This window comes from Echiichthys vipera (assembly GCF_963691815.1).
Source record: "Echiichthys vipera genome assembly, chromosome: 10".
NCBI lineage: Eukaryota > Metazoa > Chordata > Actinopteri > Perciformes > Trachinidae > Echiichthys > Echiichthys vipera.
Genome location: NC_139835.1, coordinates 17,498,292 through 17,518,456, shown reverse-complemented (window position 1 = coordinate 17,518,456; position 20,165 = coordinate 17,498,292). Strand labels below are relative to the sequence as shown.

The window sequence follows — 20,165 nt, the reverse complement described above, 5'->3', positions numbered from 1 at the left end:
TATTAACCATAAGTCTGAGAGAATAGAGATGTTTTGAGAAGCTTTTGAATGAGGACAAAGTTGTGATGGACATCACAGGTCATCGGGCAGCTTGTTCCAGAGAGCAGGGCCACAATAACTGCTGTGTATAACTAGAAAACTTCTGCCTGATGACCTGAGACACCTGATCAGGTTAGGATCAGTGAGCAAGTCCGAAACATACTGAGGAGCTAAATCCTTAAGTGATTTGTAGAAGTTGGTAGTACATTGGTTTCTGTACCTTAAAAGCACTCTTTTAGGCGTGAGGACATGCCATTTATAGGTTAAGGTCGTATCCTGAAGAAATAACAATTAAATTTGTGACTGTGATTATTCTTTATAATTATCCTACCATTACATTTTTTGTTAGTGACTTAATGATAATGGAGTGTTTTATTTTTTAAAGTTGTCACCGCCCACACTGCTAAAAGTAAAGCCACACTTCCTCTGCGATCACTGGCAACATGTAGTTCAATTGCCAATGTGCACGAGTAGGTGGAGGAAGGGAGCTAGCTGGCAGAAGCTGTTGTCGGACTCAGAGTGGGAGGCTGGATCTACTGGAGGCAGGATGAACCACTGCAGAACCGGAACATATTAAACATTGAGAATGGATTGCTACAATATTTTGCAGAGTATTAAACTGTAAGACTGAAGACTGAGTGTTTCCAAAACATCTTGGAACAATAGCCACTCTCTAGCTAAACTGTAATTTAAACAATAGAAATGCAAGTAAGCTACCTTTGTAGGGTTAATACATTTTAGTCTCATTGTTTTCTGGAGCGGAGAGCCACATTGGTCATAGTTTTAACAACACACCTGCAGCCAGCAGGCCACCTGGTATAGACACAAATAAACAGCAGGTGGTATTTTTAGCTGGAATTATCACAGAGAATGAGAGACAGCATCAGGGTGCCAGAAATACTAGGTTGGCTCATTTTAGTGAGCAAAAATAAGACATTTTGTCCACTGCACTCTACCTGACCTTGCTTTATTCCCCTAATGCTAGCTGGCTGCAGGATGGGCAGCACTTATCTGTCATTTTGTGTTGTTGTGGCTTTGACTAGTCTGAAAGGATGTGACAGGAAAGAAATGGTGGTATTGCATTCTCTGTAACAAATCTGTATAAATAGCTCAGAAAAATGCAGCCTTCTGCACCTGTAATGAATGTCTACTATGTGGCTGTGTGGCAAATACTGCCTTGTTAAAACAGAGCAGCACAATAAAACCAGGGCCACACATTTGAATGTGCTATTAGAAGGAATACAGGCTGATAAAAGGTTATTCAGCATTGCCCAGTTTTCCTGACTCCCTAAATAAAGAGTTTAGATTGAATCTACTCATAATTAGATTGAGCAATTCACACCCCCTTGCTCATTATCACTCCCTGCATGAGCAGCTTCTTTCTTCTACTTACCATCTCTTCATTTCTCCTCTGAGGAGCACAAGCTCCATCTAGTGGTCAGTGATGATCAACTTGTCAGAATTATGCATTTGTCTCCTCTTCATCTGTTTTTCCCACTCTGTTTTTCTGTTCTTTTTAAGGCTGGAGTCTCAGCTGTTGACAGATATTCAGACCATCCTGCAGCTGCTACAAAGACAACCAACGCTGGGGCCTCCAGCCTACAGCACTGTGACTGCCAGTCCAGACTATCACAGACCTGCTGTGAAGATTCAGCCAGTTGCTCTGACTGCAAGCCATTTTTTCAGCCATACAGGAATTCAAGTAAGGAGGTTTTTAGGTGGCAGAGACAGTTTTCTTCCCACACAATAAGTTATTTTTGCACATGTTTTCACGAAGCATTGCATTTTTTTCCCGGCAGAGCACAGACTTTGTGCATCAGCTAGCTGTTGCAATCACCAATCACACTCTCACCAAGTCTTCAGCAGTGTTCAAGGAGGCAATTAGGCAGTCTCTATAATCTGACGACAAGCACCCACTGTTTCATATCGCTGTGCTCCTACCTGTTTTGATTGATTCGTGTGTCTGCAACAGTGTTTGACAAAAAGTCTGGACAATCACAGGAATTAATCTGGGCCCATTGTTGGGATGGTTCATTTTAAAACACGTTCCACTACAGATAACTGAATCATGTCCTAAAATGTAATTTGTTACATATTCCATTAGATTACTCAAATTAAGATATGTATTCTAATTACTTTGGATTACTCTTTGAATATTTCAAAATCGTCATGCTGAGCTTATTTATCTGGTACTTAAATTTCGATGCCAAAAACACATTCAAGACAGTGTCCTAGGTGTTTCGTCTCCTCTGCCATTGTCGTGTCTGATGAACTGTGCACACACAAATTGTTGCACATAATCTGTTATTGTGGCCATGTCCTATCTCACAATCTTAAAAAAAGCGAGAAATAACTGTATAATTGCATAGGTTCTTCTTTGACCCACACTTCTTGCATCGACCAAGTGTCATGATAGTCTGCCTTTTATTTTTAAAGACGGTAGCTTTATTCAGAAAACCACCAATTTAAACTGTGACATAACGGTTACTCATATTTTATATTAAATACGTAATCCTGTTACCTGTATTCCGTTGCTCCCCAACTGTCTGACCATAAGCCTCACCCATATATGGGAGTCATTACAGGCCAAAACAAGTAGTAAGGTTTTCTGTATGTTGAGATGTTGTGTCTTTTTGTACAGTTAAACATTTTTCATACAGTAGTTTATATTTAAATTTTTAATATTACAATAATTGCTGTTTTCTAGCAATAATAACTTCACATTTGAGAATTCTCAGAACATTCTGAAACTGTTTAAAAAAAAAAATAGCTTACCAGGTTATACAAAATATTGAATGAATGCAAAATGTTGCATGAATGAACCTGATGGTTCTAGAGTAAATAAAAGTGAGTTAATTCCAGTACGGGCAACTAAGTTGTATATTCTGCCACTCTTCTTCTTAGGGCCCCAATCACAAACTGGAGAGGGCCATTCAGGAATCCAAAGACTCTCTGTCGAGCTTGGCCAACATGAATGCACCCATCGAGGGCAGCCTTACAGCTTTGCTTGTACAAAGACATACAGAGCCACAACAACAACAACAGCAGCAACAACAACAACAACAACAGATCACAGGGCATCAACAGTCTGCACTGATCCTTCTTCCAACCGAAACCTCCTCCACCTCCTCCTCCGTTTCCTCCCCAGCCCCTTCTGACTCAAACCTGAACACCACTGGACTCAATAGACCTGGCTCCGAAACTGAGTTTTCAAGGCCATAAACCTTCCAGCAATGCTGTGTTGTAATATCTGGGTTGTAATGCTGTAATTACTTTTTAAGTAGCAGCATTTTATCAGCATGCTGGCACAGACACATGTATTCTTCATTTGCAATGGCTTGATAATAGTAGTAAGATGTTTTTGTCATTATGCATGTGGATGAAATACTGTTTGCTGCAGTTAACAGTGTGTTAAACTGTTTTCTGTAGTTATCAGTGTAATAGCAATGGTTACATATTGTAACGGTAGTTCTATCAACACAGAAGCCCTCTGATGGACTCTTTAAGCATCATCACACACTCAAAATGTATATGTAGATACCCGGCCAATCATGATGAACCTATTCAACCACACAGAGAGGTCCTATAAGAGGACTGCACTGCCCTATTTACTAAGTCTACAGCTTTCTGGCTAAAGTCAACTTAATCGGCAGGAATGCAGGTTAAAGGGCTCCACCTGGTTGTGATAGAACTAACACTACAACACCATATCAACTTTCTGTTTCACCCAGGCTTTCTACTCTAATGGACTCTAATGGACTCTGAACCAATTCTCAGGACTCAGGAGATTTTACGTCCCAAAACACTATTGGTCACACTGTGCTGGGCTGAGTGGCCATCCGAAACCGGGTCACACAATCACTAGTGCACCGGTCTGACTAACACTCACAACTTTCTTCTTGGAGCCTGGAAAAAGAAACCTGACAACATTGACCATCAGCAAATGATGTGTCCCTCTCTCCATCATTACTTGCTGACCTACCTCACACTAGACGGGTCCAAATGTCCAGCAACATCCCCAACAACCAGTAAAGCTCATCAATCTGTGCAGCTGATGGAGGATGGCCAAAAAAATAAGCTGCATGCACACATGTATGACTGAAGCCAACCGCTTCACAAAATGCTCGGGTAAGGTACCTGTAGGTTCTGAGCATTCTTGACAAAATCCAGGAAGAGACCAAAAATAAGGACTTGTGGCAAAGACAGACACTCAATACATCACTCAAAGTCCTTCCTGGTCCACCAGAAAATGTGGGTGACAGCAGCACCACGCAGGATAGGTGGACCGCAATCCTAGCAGTTCTTCTGTGCAGAAAGCACCCCACTGTATATAACAGACACCTGGGGTTCCAGGAAAAACTCTGCCAGGAGAGCTCGTGTCCACTGACTGATAGAATTGTGAAATGCCTTTTTTCCAGCTATCAATTCTTTTGACAGGCCTGAAGTCAACAGAGAGCAGCTACTGTACCACTCGCTGCCAAAGGGGCCCTAGAGACAGTGCAACGCAAGAGATCACTCAGCTCCCTATACTCCAGACAGTGTAAAAAGGGTAAACTTAAGATTGTAAATGCTGGCTGAAGGCCGCCCACCTCTGTCACCAAGTTTTCCAGGCAGTTTTCAAGTGCAACCTGAGACTTGGAAGCAACAATGTGAGCTGAAGCAAGGGCTGTGCGCTACTCTGCGTCCTCTTTGCCATCAAACATGTACTGTATGAGTACATAAAGCACGAGGAGGGGAATTTCCTCCCCTGGGATACTGGGCACGTGAACACACTCAGCAGTCCTGTTCGAGCCTGTTAGAGTCCAAAGCCTGTGTGCGATAAAGTACATATACAAACTACCACTTAGAGGGCCTGCATTTGAGAAGACTTTACAAACTTTTCTGCAGCTATTGGTGTAATACAGCATTATTAGTAAGGTGTGAGAACAGTTTTCTTATCCTCAGTTGTATGCCCATCTTCTCTGAAGTGTGACTCAGGGGTTATGGAAAATTGCACTGCAATATACAGTACAGTATCAAGTATGCTGTAGTTTTCTTCTTTGAACAATGTGCATTATTACTGTGGTCACTGACGTGCACCTACTGTACAACGTTAAGCCAACAGAATACATTATACATGCTTGTCCGGGCAGATATCATAACAGGCGGATTTTTCTGCTGCTAGAGAGCTAGGCCTCTGACAAACAAGTATGATGTAGGTATTTCTACATGGCAGTGCATGTGTTTTATATTTATACATTTACTGTTTTGCACTGCTTATGAGCCCAAAGTAGCACATTACAATATAAAATGATGTCAGCATATTTGTCTCTTTTTAGGATGCACTTAGAGTGTCTGTTTGGGGGGGGGGGCACATAGAAAGTTAGTACTTGCGCATAAACAGGCCCCACAGTGGATCTTGTGCCTATACAACCAATCCAAATGCTAAGTCAGCATATTCATGTATTACTTATTATAATATCGACAAAGCATATCGTTTCCCTGTACTGTTTTTGTTGGCAATGTACATTAAAGTTAAATTGTTGTTAGACAATTGTTAGAACATAAAAAACATCACATTGCAAGGTGTAAAAAAAGTTTTGTTTTTTTAACTGAGTAAATTATATGAGAAACTCTTTAGCGAAACAGTAGTACATATGTTTGTTTTAAAGCTGTGGGAGCAATAAATGAAAACACACTTATAGTTGTGTCACTGGTGGTTTCTCTTTTTAAGTCCGGGTATTTATACTGAAAATACTGCCATTACTTCTAAATTATGTACGAAATAAAAGAGACTAATGACGTGAATGATCCAGGGGATTGTTGTATTGTACATAGTTCATTGGTGGTAGCAGTTAGCAGTAGAGCTGACTGGCAGTTTTGGTTGGTGAGCTGTAGTCAGGGAGCCCACAATTTCTGTTAGCTTTGCTCCTGATCATATGCTAACATATGCTAATAATCACTACCACTAGAATCCATCATCATATGAAGGCAAGGGAATATCACATGGCTATGTGTAAGTATTATCAATGAAATATCTATTTATAATTAGCTTTGAGGTCATTGTGTGTAGAATATTCTGGCAAATATATTTTTGATTGTTGAACTCTGGAGTTACTAAGCAGCAGTGAAAGGAGGATTGAGATCCTAGTGGTAAAACCACAATCAGAAAATATACATATATGCAGAAAAACATACTTATAATAAGTATCAAATGCGTCTTGCATCTTAAATGACTGATAAGGTAACTGTAAGACACATTTCATGAGTTTGTAGTTTGTATTATAGGTATGTCTCCATCTGCAAAGTTTCTAGTGATAAATGTAATGGAGTAAGAAGTTTATTATTCCTCTCTGTGGAGTATTTCTACTTGTGTTATGTTGCATAAAATAAAAATGCACAAGTACAAATAACTCAACATTGGTACTTAAAGGCCCTGTGTTTTTAATCACTGGGTGATAAGCCCTCATATTGGGATAGAAGCTGCAGAGCCACAGTATGCTGGGAATAATATAAGATCAAGTTAACATGAGGGTGAGGTAGGAGGCAATCAAATGGTTTTAACAAGCCACAATTAAAAAAAGAAAACTGTAAGTAAAAGTAAAAGTCCTGAATTCAAAGTGCAATACAAATATACTTAAAGTACCAGAAGTAAAAAAAAATACTCATTATAGAATGGCCCATTTCAGAATAATATCAATTATACTACTGGTTTATAATTATTGTTGCATTATTATGTACATCATACTTGAATGTTGCAGTAATGATGGGGCTCATTCTTATTATATACACTGCTGGGCAGCTTCTTAATTCCACTAAGGGATCAAAAAGGTATTACATATCTGATTCAATACATCATAATGTATTATATATAATATGATAATGTTATGTATGATTAACCAGAATGTGAAAGTTATAAAATAAATCTAGTGCAGTAAAGAGTATGAGATGTAGTGGAATATGCTTTTATTAAAATATATCTATTGATATAAAGATAAATAAATTAATATACACAAATGTAACGCCCCTCAGCTGAGGACATCTTGCGTCCTATTACCTGCATATAATGTTCCAATGCTGACACCTAGTGGCCAGTTTAATTCTTGAGAGTTTGGGAGAAATGAAACTGAAAGTGTTTTCTAGTTTCCTTGATACCGTGAATCATCATTTTATGCAGACAGTGTTGTTGTTAACTAGGAGCCAGAATACAGTGGTCATTGTTAGGTGAGCTGAGTCACAATGGCTTCTGATAACGATGATGTAAAAGAGCGTCTCATTGAAGACTATAGGCCGAGGCTGCGAGAGGGTATTGTGGTGGATCGGGTTCTGGATCATTTACATGTTATCCAAGTAGACCAAAAGGAGCAGATCAGGCAAAAGGCGAGGATCGATGGTGATCATGCGGCCGCGGATCAGCTTATTTCCGCAGTTATACAGAAGCCACACGCCCCTGGCTGGTTCACGGAGTTTGTTGACGCGTTGGTAAATTCAGGTTGTGGACATGCAGCGGAATACATGCAGGTCGATCCCCCGACACCTGATGTCGAGGCGGAAAATGATTACTGTGTCAAACTTATTCAGTTACTCTCTCCCAGTCTGGTGGACATGAAGACTGATGATGTGTGCATGCACTGTCTCTCTCAAGGCCTAATCACTGAGGAGGACGCTGAGCTTGTAAGTACACTGTTGTCACTGCTGATAATTGTTCATTTGGTAGGGGAGACCAGGGACGGTTGTAACTCTTTTAATATCTCCAATCAGAAACAAGCTAAAGTGATTACAATCACTCTCCCAGTTACCAGCGAATGATTTGATTTTTTAGGTAAAAAATAAGTTAAAGTTATAGTAGCATATTGTGAACATTGTTGAAGCATTTTCTTGCATTCTAATTTGACAGCTTTGTGACAACATGTTACAACAGTACCTGGCATTTGTTATTGTTATTGTTAACAGGGTTGTAACAGTGAAGTGGCTGCATTTAAATATATTTTGCAACCTGTATACATTTCATAAAACCCCTTTAATACACTGTTTAAGTAGCTGACAAGTTTGATTTTATAATATATCGAATTGCCTCTATTCTCTATTGGGAAAACTGCAAAAAGTGTTACAGCTGTCCCTGGTCTCCCCCAACTTATTCTCTTGACCTAAGAGAATAATGACCATCTCACAGTATGCATTCAATGTCAATACAGCCAATGTGATGAAAAAAGATTCTTCAAGTATTATAATGAGAGTTTTTTTTCTCAAAATAATGTCTCATTAAGTCTGCTGAATACAACTTAAGTGTGTGTACTTTTTCTAGTTCAACTCTCTAAATCCCAAGCCCCAGTTTATGTATTTGCGGTCACTGACCACAAGATGGCGGACAAATGCACTCAGCTATTTCACAGAGCAATGCACTTCAGTTACTCCAGTTATTATGCCCATGTTGTAGATTAAAGCTGCATCAACAAACCATGGGAACAGGTGCGGAGCCCGTGAACTTCTGAGAAGTATCGTGAGAGGTCGAACAGGATGGTTTTCTCAATTTCTCGACATTCTGCGTAAAACTGAACATCAGTACCTGTACGAGCTGACAGGAGGGTCACCTGAATATGACAAGAAAGGTGACTAACACATCCATTGCATCCAACACAAAGTGGAATTGTTATCAAAGTAACTGCCAAAATGTGACTTGTTTATTTCTCATTAGGCTCAGATGAGAAACTGCCTCCAGATGGAGCTACAGGAGGTGAAGCTCCAGAGTTTATGGACATCAGCTACACAGAAGAGTCTGAAGCAGGTCATACAAAACACCTCTGTTTAACCATCAGTGAAAAAATACTTTACATGTCAATGATTGATAACAACTAACTGCTGTCCCGATTAGGTACATATTGAGTCAATTAGCCGAATCTGGACATCGATACTGTTCAGTAAGAAGTTTATGGTCCAGTTTGCATGAATCTCAAAACACACTGTCTCATTCACCCTTTGTGGGGTCTGTCCACATAGATTATATTCATTTTATTGAGGGACACGTTCATTAAAATTATTTCTGAAGTCAAACAAACTGCCCATATTAGGGTCTGTGAATTATCATGAGTACAGTTTGCTCTGACACGCACTGTGAGCTGTAAGGTGTTATATAGACAGGTGTGTGCCTTTCCTAATTAAGTCCATCAAACCGGACTCCAATAAAGGTGTAGAACCATCTCAAGTATGATCAGAAGAAATGGACAGCACCTGAGTTAAATATACAAGTATCACAGCAAAGGGTCTGAATATTTAAGGCCATGAGATATTTCAGTTTTTGTATTTTAATAAATTTGCAAAGAATTCTACAATTCTGTGTTTTTCTGTCAAAATGAGGTGCTGTGTGTACATTGATGAGGAAAAACATCAACTTGATGATGAAATGATTTTAGCAAATGGCTTTAAATTAACAGAATTAACAATTTAAGGGTGTCTGAATACTTTCCGTACCTACTGTAACTCGGACATTGCTCCTTAAAAAGGATTTTTCAAATGTAATTTATCAACGCTTTTAGGGCCACACACAGCGATCTATCTGCATGGCTAGAGACCACCTAGGGTGGGGAAATGTGCCCTTTTGTAATGTGGCTAAATTGTCCCTTTAGCAACTGGTACTCCCAACACAGTGAACAAGGCTAAGATTAATCTCCTTCCTTTCTGGACTCTGATTTTTTATACCTCAGTTCATATCTCTTCAGAGCTTTACGAAGGAGCGAGCACTGAATCCGGCCAACTGTCAAGAAGCATGGAGTCCTTACAACCAGGTGGGACTGATTCACTCTCACTCATCTTTGATACTGTTTAGGTATTCAAAGTATGGTAGTAATCTAAGAAGCTTGGTTCTGGTCCCACAAACGCAAACCTAGTCATAACAATGTAACGCAAAAATGTATGCTGGATGTACGCGTGGATGCCCATCCTAACGGTAGGAGGAGTGTGTTAGGAACATATTGCGAGTGGAACATCTGCAAGCTCGCTCGACACCAGAGAATATTTTCCATGTGTGTACCATGATGAACCACATAGAGGTCAAAGAGGACAAAGCATAGGCGGCGCTTTTAAATGAAAACCACATGCTGATGATATATTGCTGCATTGTAAGAAATGTAAAGGAAAAGTTTAATTCAAGTCAGTGTAGAATGGGGCCTTCCTTTACATCCCTAGGCTTATACCGTGCTTCATTTGGTTTGATTATTTCCAAAGCTACTCCATCATCACCCACTGCACTACACTGCACTCATATGGTATAAAGTGCCTTTCTGACACTGTGTTTGCGTAATAAATTATTACTTCAGAGTTAATAAACCCATGTGGGCTTCCGGACTAATGAGGCAGTGGAAATAATTATATGATATAAAGAAACGGAGAAAGTGTCTTTTATTTATCTTAATATGAGGTCACAGTGCAGTTTGTCTCATTAATGTGAGCAGTGCCAGACTGTTTTGTCAGAGTGCACGCTTTAGGCAGAAAGGATTACATGTAAGACTGTTCCACCAACAGAAACGAGTAGCATGCACAAAATTAGTTGTGACGCTTCTGAAATTAATTTCACTGACCAGAATCAAACTGAAAAACAAGCCTGTGGGGTTTCTGTTCTTATTAGGCAACTTTCCAGCTCTAATAAGTTAAGAGTATGAGAACTGCTGGTAAAAATCCAGGGGGGGGGGGGCACTCACATAGGCCACTGTTTACTTCTTTTTGTTGTTGAAGCTCTATCTCTCCATCTGCACAGACCCATATTTACTTCCATGTATTTGATTGAAACAGCCTTTTAACCTCTGGCATACCAAGTCTGAGAGGGAAAATTAAAATCTGTCTGCACTTAGGGGGAAAAAAAGCTTTCCGGGGGTTTGAACTCATAACTGGGGGGAACAGAGGACCTTGAGTTGGAGGTAGCAGGGGGGGGTACAAGCACATTGTGCATGGGGCCTTAGTCATGTTTTATCCCCAGCCTAGACAGAGCAAATGAGTCACTCTAAAGTCTGACTGTGGATCATAGTCAGTCCACTGTCCTTGCAAAGCAGGAAAACAAGGCAAACTGCTGCCACAGTAGATCTCAAGAACAGGGCAAACCTTACTGCTGGAATGACATAATCAAGTGAAACACCCGAGCAGCTTCAGAAAATCTAAATGAATCATAAATACATGCAGATGTTAGCTTGTGCAAGGAAAATACTGTAGAAATTTAAGGCAGTTATAGTGGCTCATATCCCACTCTGAATGTGACTTCCAGTTTTTGGTTTGTAATAGTGTTGTAAAAAATCAGATTACATATATTTATTTGGACTGTAACAATGACATCTGCTGCACATAACTGACTTGCTTTTGACACACTCCTTTGAACTTCACAGTTTCGGACTGAGCAAATATGGTCATTAGTGGCTCTCGCTGGTGTTTTATAGGTGCTCCGCTCAGCGCTCATGTTTGTGTTATAAAGTGTTTGATGCTAACTCTGCAGTGTTTATTGTGGTTTTAAATCAGTGGGCCAACAATAAAGGTCTGAATTCTCAATGTTTATGTATTATATGTAGAAAAATAAATCATATTTCATTAATTCAGTGCATATGCGTACAGTAGGGCTGGGCAATATAAAAATCTCTATTGTATTTATTTTTTTATATCGTTTTATCGTCTGCTCGTTTTGTTAATTTAGTAAAATGAAAAAATACTCTATATATAATACACTATACTTTTTATTTGTCTAGTATTTAATTAACACAGGAGTAAACAAAACTGGGCTATACCATGTGGTTATTTCATATAGACTATTTATTTATTGAAATGCCAGAAATGCTTATTCAAAATATGCATTCACAGTCAATACATGCTATATTGTGATACATACCATAATTGACATATGAAATAACCTTAATCAGAATAGGAGATTTTAGCCATATCGCCCAGCCCTAGCATACAGTGCTGTATGCCTTTTTACTACCAGCTTTTGAAAACATTCCACCACAGGACCAAAACCACAAACAATGACAAGCTCAGTCATTTCCTTCTGGTAATGCCTGTAATTGCCGATTGCTGACATTGTCAAGAACAGTTTGTGTGTCTGAACCTCTGCTCTGCATTTACAGATCTAGAAGCAGGAGCCGGAGGTGCAGAAAATGATATTGTTCTTCGAGATTATCAGATGGACGTTGCTAAACCTGCCTTGGAGGGGGAAAACATTATCATATGCCTCCCGACAGGAAGTGGTAAAACCAGGGTTGCCGTTTATATTACCAAAAAACATCTGGACCACAGAAGGGCAGTGGGACGTAGAGGGAAAGTGGTTGTCCTGGTGAACAAGGTACAACAACCCAAATCTAGCATACCTGACTTACGTCTTTGCGCTAATGTGTTGACCTACTTATGTCTTTTTCAAATGAAAAGAAAACATTCTTTCTTTCAGTCAATTTGCACATGTAGGTCAGTTCACCACAAATTACAGGCCATAAGGTTTAGATATTCCACTGCACTTTAGTACTATACTTTAGGCATGTATGTGATCTGCTCCACTTTTTGGATTAAAGGTTTTCCAACTATAAAACTATTTAGTTTTAAACCAGTTTGAGAAGTAGTGATTATGTGACTGGAACTGGTCATACAGGTTCATTGTTTAACACTGGATAGACCAGAATGTGTCTGCAGAAAAAGGGAGTGGTTATTAAACAATGACCACCATATTCTTAAACTTCTAAACAAATTCATAACAGCAGTTACTGTGAACAAACCCTCAAATTATTAGTACCAGAAACAGCAACAATGCATATATATATATATATATATATATATATATATATATATATTATATACAGTTAACTTGCATGTGCTCTGTGGTCCTACAGGTCCCACTTGTCGAGCAGCATTATAATGCAGAATTCCTGCGTTTTTTGAAGCACGCATATAAAGTGGAGAGAGTCAGCGGAGACTGCCAGCTCAAAATCTCTTTCACAGAGATTGTGAAGAAAAATGATGTCATCATATGCACAGCCCAGATCCTTGAGAATTTCTTGGAGAGGTCTAACAAAGGAGAGGACGAAGGGGTGAACTTGAGCGGTATGATTTGACAATATGATGCTCATTGAAATCCATCACAATCATTTGCTTCCTTAAAAAAAACAAATCAGTGTTCGACATTTAAATAAGGCCACAACTCCTATTTAAAAAACAAACAAAAAAAAGGTTTCCTAAACCCTCTAGTTAAAATCTGTCCAGGCTAAAAACCACAGACATGTTTTGGAATAGAAAACCACCCGGAGGACTCATAACATCTCCCCTGTTGATACCTGACAGGATCTTGTCAAAGTCGTCCGACTCTGCTGTTCACTCTCGTTGGCACTCACCAGTCCAGGGTGGAATAGCCACCTCAGTGGAACATATGCTGTTTGTTGAAACGCCTGAGAGCATGTCCTTTTTCTTTTTTTTTCTGCCTTCCAGGCCACACGTCTGTTCAAGCCATCAGTGTGTGGCTGAACAAATTCACATGAGAGCTTCTATCACCCACAGTACATCAAGCTGCCACTCCTCAATATTTCCTTTTTTGTTCCTCCAGGGAAACATTTGTATCACTTTGGTTAAACTTGCACATGTGAATGATTCAAATTCACCTTACTTTGACACTTTTTGTAAAATGCAAAAATAAGCAATGGGTTGAAGCTATTTTTAAAGTTTTCCAGCACATGTTATTGTGTGGCTTAAACTGCTGCATCAGGTTTCTCGAAATGTGCCGGTTTGTGTTGAAGGATCTCTCCTACTGAGTGGTGTTATAATCTGAGAGTGAAAGTCACCTCTTTTTATTTAGGAAACACAAACAAAATGACAGAAATAGCACTTCTTGGTGAAGAAAAGTGTAGTCCCTGGATGGTAAAGTAAAAGAGAGAGATGCAACAATGTAACTGTTATTCTTTTAACAAAGCAAATAATCACCAAATAATCCATGAAAACACTTACTGACCATTTATTTCTCTGCTTGTAATCCTTGTTGCTTTTTACACATACTGTCCAATACATTTCTTTATATGTCTGGTTATCACATCTTCTCTTCATGTAGATTTGACACTGATCGTAATAGACGAGTGTCACCACACTCAGAAAGGAGAAGTCTACAATCACATAATGATGGGCTACCTGAAGCAGAAGCACAAGAACAGAAAGTTGATGAAGGAGCAAAAGGAGCCTGTGCCCCTCCCTCAGATCCTGGGCCTGACTGCCTCACCGGGGGTTGGAAGAGCCACCAAAATGGAGAAAGCCGAGGCCCACATACTGCGCGTAACTACTTTTCTCCTCTTCCTGTCCACACCAATGTAGAGAAAAGCACATATTACCCTATTCGTGCAACATCTTACAATCTAATGCAGTAATAGCAGTTCAAATGTTCAAAACACAAAATACATACTGTCTGTCTACATATACCTGTATTCACCCTCCGTCTGAAGTGCTCCATCTTAGCGCCTCTCTTTAAGAGCCCAGTCAGATCTTCCGCATCCGCGCTCTCTGCATCTCTGCACCTGTAATGGCACCGTTACTTACTGATACTTTCACATTATTTATACAGCACCTTCTTTATTATTTTTTTATAAATAATTATTATACATTTTTCATGTATTTTGTTCTCATCTAAAGCCTGCTCCAGCTTCTCTTCCATAGTCATCCAGCCAAGTTGGTGCAAATGTTCCACCCTTCCCTCCACACACACCAGCCATACAGTTTCCTACTGCCACAAAAGAAAACAGCCTTCTGTCTTCAATTCTGTGTCTGACATTGCACACATTTAGTAGAAATAGTTTGCATCCCTAAGATGGAGATGTGTGGTTTTGACAAATTCCAGTGTCTCTTTAATAGATCTGTGCAAACTTGGATGCTTCCAAAATCATGACGAGGAACCTTGGAGATTTCAAAAAGGAACCAAGGAAAATCCTTCTATCTGTTGAAGACAGAAAAGAGGTACATTTGTTCATCAGGAGATGGCCCGACACTGGCTTTTTGATACAGTTTCTCTCTAAGGAATGGCCATTAACAGTATGATGTGTTTGTATCCTTTTCAGGATCCCTTTGGTGATGTGATCAAGAACATCATGAATGCCATTCATACCCATGCCGGGCTGAACCCCACCTCTGACCTTGGCTCTCAGAATTATGAACAGTGGGTGGTTCAAAAAGAGCGAATAGGTGAGCGCATGTTTTTTGTTTTTTTTATTCTCGTCTTCAGAGATACTAAACCTTTGTCCAGCTTTTGATAACAAACGATCTGGCTTCTTGGATCTAACAGCTTGTCTCAATCCATTTCAGCTGCAACAGATGAAAATCAGAAAGTGCTGGTTTGTGCGGAGCACCTTCGACAGTACAGCGAGGGCCTGAATCTCTGCAACACCATTCGTATGCGTGATGCCTTCAGTTTCCTGATCAAATACCACGACGAGGAGATAAAGAAAAAAACAACACCAGATGAAGAGCAGCCCATTGTAATTACAGATACTGAGAGATTTCTCTTCAATTTGTTTAAAGGTATTGTGGTGACTTGTTAATACCGTTATGTGTTGTAGCATTTTAGCTCAGTAGTTAGAGATTTTGGTAATTAAACTTATTTGTCCTTGTAGATAGATTTCACTCAGACATACAGTATAAGGCTAGGTGCTGGTTAGCTTAGCGTAGCATAGGGACTGGAAACATTGGGAAACAGCTTGCCTGGTTCAGGCAAAATGTAACAAAATCCAGTAACCAGCACCTCCACTAATGAGCTCATTTGTTTAATTTATAGACTACAACACCAAAGTTTAAAACCAGTACGTTGTCACGATTGAAGCTGGCAGGTGGACCTAAATGCAGAAACCGTACAGGCAGGACATGAAAACGAAAGGAGAAAGTGTTTGCTTCCAAAAAATAAGTAATTCAATCCAAAGCACGGAGGGAAAACACAGGCTGAGCACTGGGATTATAAAAATCAGGAACAACAACAACAGAGGGACACACTGATTGGATAACAAGACAAGGACATGAGTCCACGGTATGAAAAGATCCCTTTGATTAAAATCTAAAAAAATATATATTTTCTCTTTAGGGCTACCACTAAGGATTATTATTCTATTGATAATCCATTTAATATTTTATCAATTAATCGATTAAAGCTTTGCTTTTGAAATCTTAAAATGCCCCTAATAAGTGTACAGCACATTAAAATGTCAAATATATTCACCAGGTGTTAAAACTCAAAGATGTTCAATTCTCATATATTTCTGTTTAAAGTCTGTTCAATGATTTTATTCAGTCTGAATAAAATTATTTGTTGAGCTTCCTGGCTGTGATCAGTCGCTCCATTTCACTGGGGCTGCTCATGCTGCGTTCCAGTGCCATGGGAAGTCCAAAGTATCTTTAACTAGGCAAAGTGCATTGAAATCCAGTCAACCTCCTAATGGCGAATTTGGGGTGGGTCGATATCCCTCAAATTCGATAGCAGGAGGTTCCACTTTGACAATCATTCCAGTGCACATTGCTTAGCTGGAAGTCCGAAACTTCGGACTTGGCACTTGAACGCAGCATTGCAGTCTCACCGCACGTGTCAGGGAGGAGGGAGCATCAGAGGTCAGGCAGGGGGAAGAGGGTGGGACTTTGGAGGGAAGCGCTGTGAGACATGCCAGAAAGGTAAGAATTGCTTTGATCTAAACAATACATTTTCCTCCAAAAAATGTAATTTTATTGTTTCATTTGGGCTATGTTAATTTTATTTTGACAAACTGTATGTAATTGCACAATGAAAAATGTAAACATTTGTTTATAGATTAAAAGTAAAACTGTAGGTTCAGACTGGCAACGCGCCCCACTGGGGCTTCCGTACAGACGTTGATTCTAATGGACCTGCTCTGCTGCTAGCAGGCAGCAGCGTCAGACGTTTTGATGGACAGTATTTCTCGGTAAAATAGGACAGCAGATGCGGATATAAGAGAAATACTGTCAAGAAGGTATTGAAACGTTTTAGACTGCTTAAAATGGGCTTCACTATTCATTTTTTCAACTCAACCATTTTAAATGGATTTTTAAGTGTCTTGTGATGCTTCGTTCCATTCCTAAAGGGAAGACAAGTAGGGCTACAGGCAAAGAATGCAAAACAGATAAAAAAAACTAAACAGGCTGAAAAGGAACTAAACAGCAAGATACACAAGGAACAAAAAAAACAACTAAAAGAAAGCTGCGGAGGAAAACAGACAGGAAAACATAAAAATGGGAAGTAAAATTCATGACACAACAGGAGAGTGATTTTTTACAATAAAACAAGAAACAAACTAAACCAAAATCTAAGACCATGACACTCGTGGATTCATGGGTAAGTCATTCATGGGAAGTCTCTGCTGGTTGCCATGGTTATAACAGAACAACTTATATTTCAGAACATAAGTTTAACACAAATTTAACATTTATTTTATTTTGGTAGCCCGGTCCAGCCACACGTGTATGTGAGTGTATGTTCATGTCCCACCGCTTAGCTAATCACGCCACACTGTTGCTGTTGTTGGCACTGCTAGCTCTGTTAACGCCGCCGATAATGGCATCCTGAATCAACAGTAGCTGGATGGATGTTAAACTGTTCCTTTTATCCTCAAAAAGGCCACAATTAATTGACCAAAATTCTTTGAAATCTATGTCTTGCAGAGCACAAGGAAGAGCTGCAGAGGCTCGCAGAGAATCCAGAGTATGAAAACGACAGCCTGTTGAAGCTAAAAAGTAAAATTCTGCAGGAGTTCAGCAGCAGGGAGGACGCCAGAGGAATCATTTTCACCAAGACACGTCGCAGCACCATTGCTCTGAGTCAGTGGATTCAGGAAAACCCCAAGTTTGCTGACATCGGAGTGAAAGCCTCACATATGATCGGAGGAGGAGACCAGAGCATTGTCAAACCAATGACCCCTGTGAGTGCGCGTTACACAAAATGCAGCACATTTGCCTCTAGCATCATACGCACTTGAAATCCAATTCACACTTCCTGATACGAATATGTGTTAATCAGGCAGAGCAAAGGGACGTGTTGACCAAATTCCGCGATGGTGAGGTCAACTTGCTGATTGCTACCACCGTGGCAGAGGAAGGTTTGGACATAGCAGAATGCAATTTTGTTATCCGATACGGCCTCGTGACCAATGAGATTGCTATGATTCAGGTCAGTGATGTCAGTTGTCAAATAAGTAATGACCTGCAGTGTGTGTTAACGATTGTCACTTCTACGTGCAGTAATATAGGTACCATTATACATGCAGTAAAATGGTAAAGTGGCTTACCGTTGACTCTATCATACCTTTGGCAGGCTAAAGGCAGAGGAAGAGCTGAAGACAGCAGTTACACTCTGGTCGATGTGAAGAACTCTGGAGTGGCCGAGAAGGAGAGTGTCAACGAGTTCCGTATCGACATGATGAATAAAGCCATTGACAAAATCACAGCCTTGGATCAAGAGGAGTACGACAAACGGGTACGTTCACTTCAAGCTTTTCTTAAAATGAAGCCCACGTTGCCGTGTTAGATTGTTCTCTGCAGTGTCTTTTTCTTCTTTCATCAGATATTCGAGTTTCAGGTCCAGGCTATATTGGAGGAAAGGGTGAGAAATAAAAAGAAGAAACAGAAAAAAATGCAGTACGACAAGTGCGAAGTGAAGTTCAGCTGCCGAAGATGCAGCAAACACGTCTGCACAGGCGAGGACATCGAAATCATCGAAAACATGCACAGAGTCAACGTTACACAAGAGTTCGGGTACAAGTCCACTTTTACATCATTCTACGATGTGTAAACTATATGCCACAGTTGCACTTACAGATTGCTTTGAGGATGAATTATATGCTGCATGCATAGCGAATTTGTTCGAAATCGAACACTCCTTTCTTGTTTTCTCCGCAGTAAACTTTTCAATAAGACAGAAAACACTACTCTCCAAGAGCGACTTCTAGATTATGAGACCAATTACTTCATAGCATGCAAAGACTGCGGGCAGGTAAGGAATTCCGAAAAACATGTATTTTTTCTTTCTTGTTTTGCTTTCCACACTTAAATAAGTTGGGTTATTTTTTTTTAAATGGGAGCGAACGAGTCAGAGAATCACAAACTACAACCAGATGACTCCATATCTTTTTATTTAAGGCTATGACTGCCATATGTAATTATTTTTTGATCTGCAGTTTTAGGGTAAAAAAGACATACTACCATACCATCCCTTTTGTGTCTTCCTGTTGCAGAGATGGGGTTCTATGATGCTCTTCCGAGGGATCGATTGCCCCTGCCTCCATGTGAAAAACTTTGTGGTGACCTACAACGGAAAGAAGATCAGCAAATGCACCAAGTGGAGTGAGCTCCCCATCAAGTTTCCTGCCTTTGACTACGCTAATGCGAGCCAGCTGGCAGAGAGCTCTGAGGAGGAAGACACCGAATAAATCACTACTGCTTAGACTCACTTATACTCACAAAAAGCATGGATTTCTATTGTATTCTTATCTTTGGCTTACACTACATGAATTACTGAATCCATCACTTGCAACGCTTCCTTTGAGTGTTACGATAACTGGAGTCGCTGATGGTGGTAGATCACACTTGTGCTGCAAAGCGTGTATGGTATCATTTTATCGGGAAAAAGGGTTTATTTCTGAAATGTGTAAGATTGTCAAAATATTGGGGGTTGTCCGTGGTGTTGGGTGATATATGTGGAGTTTACCTGTTACAATCATGCAACGTGTTAAGTGTGCATCACTGATACAAATGATTTTCCTCTGGTCTCATGAGATTGGAGCCACTGAGCCTGTGATAGCCCCTCAGAGCCCACCTGTCAACACGCATGCAGCCAAACAGGTGCTGCTGGTGATTTTCCATGAAATCCAACTGTTGAGACAGTCACAGCTATTTTTAGAATTATATTTTTTTAGGTTTCCTCATACACCTGTTATATGATTGATAAAAGCATGTTCATTATCTGACTTCAAGTAAGTTCGAGTAGCTTTATTGTCATTACATTAAGGGGGTCACATGAAATTTCAGTGGCATTCCTTTTTTTTAATTACATGTATGTTCAATAATGAATCAACTTTACAATAAAAAATGTTCCTAACTAAATAACCTAACCTACTTGTCCAACTAATTATTATTATCACCATCATCACAACTGTAAAATA

At 39.8% G+C, this 20,165-nt stretch overlaps 2 protein-coding genes across 3 annotated transcripts in view; both read left to right on the top strand.

Annotated features, from left to right (window-relative positions):
• Nucleotides 1-3,261, top strand: part of kcnh7 (potassium voltage-gated channel subfamily H member 7) — a gene marked incomplete at both ends in the record, with an annotated part of 39,813 nt that extends 36,552 nt beyond the window's left edge. Inside the window, 2 exons of the mRNA XM_083921034.1 lie at nucleotides 1,561-1,741; nucleotides 2,944-3,261. Of these exons, the coding sequence (XP_083777160.1) occupies nucleotides 1,561-1,741; nucleotides 2,944-3,261 (499 nt within the window). The remainder of the gene's footprint in view (nucleotides 1-1,560; nucleotides 1,742-2,943) is intronic.
• A 3,956-nt stretch (nucleotides 3,262-7,217) lies between these two features.
• Nucleotides 7,218-20,097, top strand: ifih1 (interferon induced with helicase C domain 1). Of its 2 annotated transcripts, none has more exons than XM_083922263.1 (16): nucleotides 7,218-7,692; nucleotides 8,456-8,627; nucleotides 8,714-8,803; nucleotides 9,735-9,800; nucleotides 12,120-12,334; nucleotides 12,873-13,083; nucleotides 14,078-14,295; nucleotides 14,869-14,970; nucleotides 15,072-15,195; nucleotides 15,316-15,531; nucleotides 17,671-17,927; nucleotides 18,026-18,175; nucleotides 18,320-18,481; nucleotides 18,569-18,759; nucleotides 18,904-18,997; nucleotides 19,239-20,097. In XM_083922263.1, the coding sequence occupies exons 1-16, from the start codon at nucleotides 7,258-7,260 to the stop codon at nucleotides 19,431-19,433; spliced, it is 2,898 nt and encodes a 965-aa protein (XP_083778389.1). In that variant the 5' UTR covers nucleotides 7,218-7,257; the 3' UTR covers nucleotides 19,434-20,097. The 2 variants fall into 2 exon arrangements, with proteins under 2 accessions (XP_083778389.1, XP_083778388.1); XM_083922262.1 differs by having other exon boundaries at nucleotides 9,720-9,800.
• The last annotated feature ends 68 nt before the right edge of the window (nucleotides 20,098-20,165 follow it).

What these genes read in the sequence shown, in the direction of transcription:
- ifih1 (XM_083922262.1), top strand. Translation starts at nt 7,258, where the DNA reads ATGGCTTCTGATAACGATGATGTAAAAGAGCGTCTCATTGAAGACTAT. An exon ending in CTGAGGAGGACGCTGAGCTT is followed by an intron (nt 7,693 to 8,455) that starts GTAAGTACACTG and finishes CCCATGTTGTAG; the next exon opens with ATTAAAGCTGCATCAACAAA. An exon ending in CACAGAAGAGTCTGAAGCAG is followed by an intron (nt 8,804 to 9,719) that starts GTCATACAAAAC and finishes TTTATACCTCAG; the next exon opens with TTCATATCTCTTCAGAGCTT.